The sequence below is a fragment of the Hevea brasiliensis genome, chromosome 9 (assembly GCF_030052815.1).
Source record: "Hevea brasiliensis isolate MT/VB/25A 57/8 chromosome 9, ASM3005281v1, whole genome shotgun sequence".
NCBI classification, from domain to species: Eukaryota; Viridiplantae; Streptophyta; class Magnoliopsida; order Malpighiales; family Euphorbiaceae; genus Hevea; species Hevea brasiliensis.
The window spans coordinates 6,925,951-6,935,157 of record NC_079501.1 but is presented as its reverse complement, the minus strand read 5'-3'; the positions used below and the strand labels follow the sequence as shown (position 1 = coordinate 6,935,157).

The following is a 9,207-nucleotide window of genomic DNA, read 5'->3' as shown; positions in this document are numbered from 1 at the left end:
TATTTTTGACTAAGGCATGTTCTAGCCTCTAGAGCTTTTGTTGATTACCTGGGAAGCCATTTTCTGAGGGAGTAGAATTAGAATTAGTAATAAAGACCAATTTTTTGTCCAATTAAAACATGGCATGTCAAAGGCCTTTGGAATTTGCTTCCGAAGCGTTTCCTCAATCATGGGCATAACATCTCCGAACCTTGCGGGCTGCGGTAAGAAAAGAAAATGAAATCAATTGGTTCCATTAAAGGTCGCAACACCTTTCTTTTATTTTGATACATTGAACTTCATTTAAGATTCATATTTTTATAATTCTGAAAATAAACTAAAAGTTCATCTATACAAGGTCTTTATTAATATTCAAGGCTTGATAAATATTATTGCGTATGTAATTATTTTTTATATAATATTAACAATTTTAATATTATTAAATTAAAATAATTCTTTATTAAAAATAAATAAAACACTTAAATTTCTAAAACCCTCGACTGGTGATGGATGTTGCCTTTCAAAACGATGGAGGCTGTATCTGAAACGGAGGCAAGAAAATTAAATCGTAAAAAAATAAAAAAATAAAAAATGAGCATGGAGAAACGTGGGAAATGAACAAATGGTTAGACGCCAAGTGTTTGGAGAAGGGTCGTCGTTGCTTGAGAACGAATAATACTGCGACGTGCCATAAAAGTCCTTTTACAATGGGTCCCACAGGACCAGATCTTGCTGGGGTCCATGTCGTATGTTGTTGAATTGGACCCACGGCCAGCCAAGCGCGGCCCACCAACGACAAGGACTAGAAAATTGTGATGTGAAAATACAAAGGTTGTTTTCCCCTCTTTTTTTTTTTTTTTTTTTTTTTTTTTTTTTTTTTTTTTAACAGTAAGGTTGTTTTCCTTATTCTGAGCGCACAAGCATAAGTGCAATATTTATTATTACTTATAGAAAATCAGATTTTTTTTAATAATTACACGGAAATTTAAAAAAACTTTTAGAATATATATATTTTTACTGAATAATAAGTTTTAATAATATTCATAATTTATTCAGGTGATAAATTTAGAACAACATAAAAATATAATAAATAAATTGAATGATTTTCTTTATTATGTGAATAAACTATGAAAAAAAAAAGTAAAAGCGACTAAAAATATATTATAAGATAATGACCACTATAGTATTTTTTAAATAAGTCAATAAATATATATATATATATATATATATAAAACTGAAATATACACATAAATTCACAAATAAATATTATTTATTAAAATAACTTACTTAAAAATATGCTATTTATCAATTAATTGCCATTATCTTATGTTAATTTGTAAAAGCCAATTAACAAAAAATGTTAATTGCTAAATGATATTAATTAATTGATATATAATATGGTAAAAGATATTAATCAATTGATATGTAAATAAAAAATATTTTAATAAAATTGAAATATATTAATTAAAATATTAAAATTACAAATAAAAAAATAAAAATATAATAATATTAATTTTCAAATTAAATAAAAAAGAATAATATGGTTAAAATAAAAAATAAAACCAGATCAGCTATGAGCTGATGAGAAACAGCTCTAAAAATAAAAGGCGTCTATTTCGGTGATAGGTATCATATCGATTCTTGTCATCAACTATCAATTTCTATTTTTTAAATTTATCAAATATCATAATTTATCTGTTTAAGTGCCTATCACCTTTTAACTGTACTCAATAGTAAACTAAACACCCATTTTTGAATTGTTGCTTTTTAAATTATTATTTAATATTGTTTAAAATGATGCTTTATAAAAAAATATTATTTAACTTTCTGTTTACTCCTTCCACCAAATTGCGTTTGAGTAGCAACTGGAGCTCGTGTTGACTTTTCAAGGAAAAAGGACACACCAATATTAGTGGGACAATAACCCATTTTTTTATTATTCCTTCAACCTACAGCTAATTCTGATAATTGAACGTGTGCTTGTGGGAAAAAAGTACTGAAAATAATTAAATGAAATTGTTTCAATTTTCTATTTTTAATATAATTAACATGTACCAAACATTTTTTCTTTTATTTTATTTTTTTACATGTAGGGAGTCGGATGAACATGTGCCAATATAATTTCTATATTGAAAAGAACTTGAAGTTGAATGTTCAGTCGAAGATCAGAGTGTTTGTGTGGCAAGTAATTCTTAATGTCCTTCTTGTCAAAGAAAATCTTATGAGAAGGGGCATTAAAGTTGATCTCATGTGCTCTATTTATAGTGGAGAGTTCGAATCCTTGGAGCATGCATTGTTTTGGTGTCCTCATGTTAAGGCAACTTAGTTTTTTAATCCTCATGCTTATAAACCCAACCTTGTGGGTTTTACGTCTTTGGATAAGTGGGGGTCTTCTGTTTTGGAAGCTTTTACAGGTGACCCTTTATTCGGATGAATTGCTTAAAGTTATAGCTGTAACCTTTGGGTGATTTGGAAGGAGAGGAGTCAGGCAGTATTTGAACATAATACCCTGGATCCTTCTGCAAATGCTAAGCGGATTGTTAAATTTTGGAGGAGCTGCAGCAAATGTAGTAGATAGCACAGATTCAACATAATTTCTTTTCTTAAAGTCATGTTCAAGAAAAATGGTGTCCCCCAATGGCTGGTTTTCTAAAGATAAATTCTGATATTACATGGTTTAAAGATTCTCAAGCTGCAATAGTGGCAGTGGTTCAGAATCACAGAAGGCATTTAGTGGATGGTGTAGCCAAAAAGAATTGAGTGCGCATCTCTTCTACTAGGGGAAGGAAAAGCTTTGCTGGAAGCTGTTAGACTGGTTATGGAGTAGTGGAATCTAATTCCTAGCTTCTCATCTCAGCTATAAATAATCCTCGTCATTGTATTAGTTGGAAAATCAAAGCCATTGTTAATGCTATTTGCACTCCTATTCCTAATTTTACTAGTATTGCTTTTTACACTAGTGAATAGGAAAGCAAATACTGTAGCTGATTGCGTTGCTAAGCTTAGCCTGAAAAGGTAGTTTGCCTTGCAATTGGCTGGTGGCCATTCCCAGTACCATGCAACACTCTTTGTATTTTTGATGTTTTGTTTGGCCTTGTAATACAATATAGCCATGGAGTGATTAGAGATTTTCTCACCTCCATTATACAATTTATTTTACGGAACATATTTTCTTAAAAAGTAATTTTGAGCGTAGTAGTAAATTCATTAGTTGAGTATCTGAACCTTTAAAATAGACAAGAAAATTCATACGAATTTGGTAGGTGTAATCAAAGAAAAGTTTTGAATGCATTTTCACCGATTAAAAAATGAATTTTTTTATTTATCAATATATTTATAAAAGTAATAAATAATTAAATGTAATTAAATTTTTGAAAATACTATTTTATTGAAAATTAAATCACAGGTTATCTCAAATTCTTTTTTATTTTTATTTTTTTCGATATCGCAGAATATTTGGTATACATTGGAGAAAATAAAGGACCATAGATAGTTATCTATTTGGACAATTGGACAAAAAAATATTAATTTTTTTTAATTTATAATTTATTTTAAAATTTTATATGATTTATAAGCCTAAAATTCACTATCTTGCCCCCTAAGCCAATGAATGGCATTATGATTTTGACCTGTTGACAGCTCTTGCTTATGGAAGCAATTTACAAAGTCAAATTTGCTAACGGAGAGCATTAAAATCCATCCCGTAATTAAAATTAATTAACGCCACCAAATTACCAAATATTCGAATCCTCTCCTCCCCAGCCTAATGACAACCGTTTACTTTTCTAAAAGTTATTAAAAAGAAAAAGAGAATGTGGCATTTCCGTAATTACATGCTGAACGAAACCTTCTTTGACTGCTATACTCTCGTTAAATACCGAAGCGCACTTTCACTCGAACGCCAAACCGCTACGAGTTCATAGCCGGGGACTGTGTTTCTGGCGAGCGAGTCCTCTTGAATCGATCTAGACAAACCACAAAAGAGAAACGAAGACTTCGCACATTGAGATTGAAAGAAATTCTGTTCTTCATCTCAGAATTTTAGTCGAGAAGATGCTGTCGGAGTTGATATTTAGAGGCCACGACGAAACCCAGCATACGACTGACTCCTACTCGCCGAAGCCGTCCAAGCGATGGCTTTCCATCACTCGCCCGATTCGCTACATGCTTCGTGAACAACGTCTCGTCTTTGTCCTCGTCGGCATTGTTATGGCCACCCTTTTCTTTACCGTCCTTCCTTCCTCTTCCAGAGCCCCATATGTGCAGCATCACAAACAGAAGCCGATCTCTGATTCGCTGGCTCACTTCTCTCATGAGTCGGTGCCAGCGAGATACAAATTCTACGAACCTCATGGGGCCGGGTTCGGGTCAGTAAATTCGGGCGGGAAGATCCCGCTGGGGCTAAAACGGAAGGGTTTGAGAATAGTGGTGACCGGTGGGGCTGGGTTCGTTGGGTCACACTTGGTGGACCGTTTGATCGAAAGAGGTGACAGCGTGATCGTGGTGGACAATTTCTTCACAGGAAGGAAAGAGAACGTGATGCACCACTTCAAAAACCCGAGATTTGAGCTCATAAGGCACGACGTCGTAGAGCCCCTGTTGCTGGAAGTGGACCAGATCTATCACCTTGCTTGCCCGGCATCGCCCGTGCATTACAAGCACAACCCGGTCAAGACCATAAAGACCAATGTGGTGGGGACATTGAACATGCTAGGGTTGGCGAAGAGGGTCGGTGCGAGGTTTCTGCTCACCAGCACCAGCGAGGTCTACGGTGATCCTCTCCAGCACCCGCAGGTCGAGACTTACTGGGGCAACGTCAATCCCATCGGTGCGTCCTCTCTCTCTCTCTCTATTAATTTAGCTAGTATTTCCGGCGATCGGGATCCGCCAACGTGTCCACTTGTGAACAAGCTTGTGCAAGTTAGCAGTACATAAAGCGTGCGGCTAACGTGCGCATGGCACGAGGCACATGCTATGAAGGCAACGTCCGGCTTTGTCGTTTTAAGATGGTGGTAGTGGAATGAGACCTTGACCTTAGATCCGAGACCGGATCATAGTAGGGTCAAAGAGGCGCAATTGGCGGGTCAAAAAATCGACAAGCAAAAGTGTAATTTCGCATTGGGTGGAGTAAAGTAAATCTCCTAGTGTCCGGATCTAACTAACAGCTTTTGCTTGCAAATGTGACAGGTGTCCGAAGTTGTTACGACGAGGGAAAGAGGACGGCTGAGACGTTAACAATGGATTACCACAGGGGAGCAGGCGTCGAGGTTTGTAATTTAATCACCAATTTTCTTTATCTCATGCACCTGAAAATTCAGTTAAATTATTGTTTTATTTATGTTTTGCAGGTCAGGATTGCAAGAATTTTCAATACCTATGGTCCCCGAATGTGCATCGACGACGGCCGTGTTGTTAGTAATTTTGTTGCTCAGGTGGGTTTTTTTTTTAATAATAAAATAACGTATGTGGTGAAGCGAAGTGCGTTATTTGTGCGTGGACTGAAGTTAGTAATTAACGAAATTGGGTGTCATTGATTGCAGGCATTAAGGAAGGAGCCCTTGACTGTTTATGGTGATGGGAAGCAGACAAGGAGTTTCCAATATGTTTCTGATTTGGTAAAAGCCCCTTTTAATTTCTCTCTTCGGTGATGCTTTATTGCCTTTGTCTTTTTGTTTTTGCTTTTATTGCCCAGTCCAATCCAAATTTCAAAATGCAAGAGTGAACTTTTAAATTCGAATTTCTTAGATTGGATATCATTTGCGTACTATAACTTTACGAGATGTTGGGGACTGCTAACATATTCTGCTTTTTCATTGCTAATTCCTGTCGCTATGACGTTCAAACGCTCACAAGCACGTGTGCGGTGAGGAATGAGGATGCAATAATCAATCTCTTTCACCAGTGCACGTACATAACATATTGTTTTTACCCAATTCCACTAATATCCATCTGCCTTCCTCCTTTTGCCATTTTATGCTGTAACTTTAGAATGTTTAAGCAAAGTAGCAAATACCACAAGCATACCATTAGCCAGTTATAAGCCCCAAGTGGGCTTCCTTTATAGTTGTCCATGGGGTAGGTATGGTGTTGTATAGTTTGATTTGCTTTGTAAAAACAAGACAATTTTTTTAGCATATTATGTGTCAAACAGTTCATTTGTTGGCTGAAAGCGGGATCCTCATGTACGCCCTCTACGTTTATCATTGACAATTTCCCGCATTATTTATTGTTCAGAGGTAAATGCGTAAGGTTGATGAGCTTTTAGAGCAGAAATGAATGCCTTGTCTTGTCTGTGCCTTTCTATGTGCCAAAACATATTTTGGTTGCATTCTGCTTATCTTTTTTTAATAGTTTCTGCTGCTAGTGCTCAGGATTTATTTCAATGTCCTATTGTATTTGTATTTAAATATCAGGTTGAAGGTCTGATGCGCCTTATGGAAGGGGAACATGTGGGACCTTTCAATCTTGGTAATCCTGGTGAATTCACCATGCTTGAGCTTGCTCAGGTAAGTGTATTTCTATTCTAGTTGACTTCACTATTCTTCTATTGCTGGTTTTTCTTTCTTATTTATTGAAAGAACAATTCATTTTTTTTTATTTCCTTTTGTTTTTCATGGTCAATAATGTTTTCAATCATTAAGTTAGCATAACAGCAAATTTTAAAAAGATTGTCATTTATGATGGCAATGATGTATAAATAATTTGTGTATGGTAATAATGGCCCCGTGCTGTTTATGTAGAACTGTCATTACTTGATGTTCTGATTTGTTAGCATCTTTTTTTTTTTTTTCTTCATCTCTAATTGTTGTTTGATATTTGGGATTGTGTGGTTTAAGTGGTTTGCTGTTTCTAAAGATATTCAGTGTGTAACAACTAGCATTCAGACACATTTTGATTACCTTAGACTGGCTGTGTGATCTCTCTCTCTTCATATTTCAATTGTATCTTATGGAACCTTGTATAGTTTAGTAAGTAACTCAGGTTGTAACTTGTCCGGTAGGCTTTTATACAATGTTGAGTGCATTTCAAAAGATAATCACTCAGGTTGTCCTTTTTTTTGGTTGGTGTAGGTGGTCCAAGAAACCATAGACCCAAATGCAAAGATAGAGTTCAGGCCTAACACAGAAGATGACCCACACAAGAGGAAGCCTGATATTACAAAGGCAAAAGATCTGCTTGGTTGGGAGCCGAAGGTATCCCTTCGGAAGGGTCTGCCACTAATGGTCTCAGATTTCCAGCAACGCATCTTTGGTGACCACAAGGAAGATAGCACCACCAGCATTGTGTCAACAGCTTAAATTGGCACTTTTTTTCTTGAGCAGCGGCAGCAATATAATTATTTGGTGGATAACCAACTTATCGTTGCCTTCATCATACGGTTACGCGGCAACAACAGTGGCAGCAAAGAAGTCCGTTATTCTATGAGGAATGAACTTGGAGGTGTTCCTTTCGCATTTATTTCACAGTCAGCTTCATAATCTCCATGTCTTTTTTTTTTTTTCGCTTGTAATTTCTCTTTGAAGGATATTAGACAGCCAGCAGCCTTGCAATTAAAGTCACTTTAAACTTTGAAGCAATTGATATATGTAGCAGCATCAGCAACGGCTTCCATTGTATTAGTTTTGTTACATTTACGACGCTCATCTTCATATATAAAACAGAATCTTCCGTTCTTCAATCGAGGAATTATAATTTCTGATTTCATGATGTGCCAGAGAGATTATTTTTAACTTGTACTGCGTAAAACCATGAGAGGTAAGAACGAGTAAAAGATTCAAATATGCCTCTCAATTTTTACATAAGTTTCAAGTAAGTCAATTTTTAATTTTAGGATCAAAGTAGTCTATAATTTTTTATTTAATGTCAAATGAACTCAACTTCTGGCATTTTTTAATAATTAAATACTAATTTTATAATTTTAAATATTAAAAATTTATTTATTATTTTAAAAAGAAAAATAGGGAAAAAAAAAAAGAAACAAAAACTAAAAACCTATTTCCCATTCTCTTCTTTTTTGGTAAATCCACGTCCATTTTCAATATTCAACCCACATTCTTCTTCTTCTTTGAACGGTATCAGTAGAGGCTCGAGATTGATGTTGTTGCGCAAAGTCCTTCATGGGTCTGGATTCATAAATCGTGGCCTGAAGGTTGGATTTGGTAAATGGGAATTTGATCACAAAGATCTTGAAAATCCTTTTCCCAAAAATGAAGGCCCGTCCATATGGCAAGGAGTTGAAGACAGGATAATGCCATTTAATCATCACATGAATTTTATGTGTTTGATTGTTTCCATTTGATCTGAAATTAGAGGAAAAGTTTAAGGCTCTTTGTCTTTGAATTATGGGTATAATCAGAAACCATAGTCTCTGCGTTGAATGTTGTTGGTATTCTTGGGTTGAGAATTGTAGCGTCATTGGTGATGATTTATGTTTCCTGATGTTTGATGTGGGTTGAATGTTCTTAACGATTCTGGTTGAATGTGTTAAGGTTCTTTCTAGGTTGAATGTAATTAAATTTTTGATAAATTATAATCTAGTCTTTAAAATTTAATAAAATCTATAATTTAATCTATGTATTTTCAAAATTAAATAATTTAATATCTGAGATTTCATTTATTTTACAAGAAATAATTTACATATGAACAATATTTTTTAAGATAAATATTTTTAAAAAAATATTTTTGATTGTTCATTTGTGATGTTTAATTAATGATATGTATTTATTTAATATATATAAGTGTATTCACATTTAATAAAATTATCAAAATTTAGAAAATAAAAAATTACTTATTCTTTTAAAATATGAAAGTCATTTTTTTAAAAAATAATTTAATTTTTTTTTAACAAAAAAAAAATTTATTGACTAATTTTTCTAAGTGCTCCAAATACCAAAAAAATATTTTCTAAAAAAATATTTTTTATGAAACAAACGGAGCTTGAGATTTGATAAAACCTACAATTTAGTTTTTACTATTGAAATTTTAATTAAAGAATAATTAATTTTAGTAAAACTATCAAAATACCCTTAATTTTATTTTCAATTTAAAAATAATTTAATTCTTGAGATTTTAGTTGATTACCAATTTAGTCCCTAAGATTTTATATTATTAATAATTTAATCTCTATGGATCCCATTAAATTAAAATTTTTAATTTAAATTAATAAAATATAAATTAATTACTTCAAGGTCCTCAAAACTTTTGATTAATTACAAAATCATCTATATA

General features: G+C 33.6%; 1 protein-coding gene across 1 annotated transcript; it reads left to right on the top strand.

Moving 5' to 3' along the window:
- Positions 1–3,866: 3,866 nt before the first annotated feature.
- Positions 3,867–7,657, top strand: LOC110637552 (UDP-glucuronic acid decarboxylase 2). The gene is made up of 6 exons (XM_021787729.2): positions 3,867–4,807; positions 5,167–5,246; positions 5,328–5,411; positions 5,520–5,594; positions 6,393–6,485; positions 7,050–7,657. Exons 1-6 carry the CDS (start codon positions 4,033–4,035, stop codon positions 7,275–7,277), a joined length of 1,335 nt encoding a protein of 444 aa, XP_021643421.2. The 5' UTR covers positions 3,867–4,032; the 3' UTR covers positions 7,278–7,657.
- The last annotated feature ends 1,550 nt before the right edge of the window (positions 7,658–9,207 follow it).

Bases quoted from the DNA above. Each gene is read 5' to 3' on its own strand.
- LOC110637552 (XM_021787729.2), top strand. From the start codon at position 4,033: ATGCTGTCGGAGTTGATATTTAGAGGCCACGACGAAACCCAGCATACG. The intron at 5,412-5,519 runs GTGGGTTTTTTT...CATTGATTGCAG, and splicing joins TTAGTAATTTTGTTGCTCAG to GCATTAAGGAAGGAGCCCTT. The intron at 5,595-6,392 runs GTAAAAGCCCCT...TTTAAATATCAG, and splicing joins TCCAATATGTTTCTGATTTG to GTTGAAGGTCTGATGCGCCT.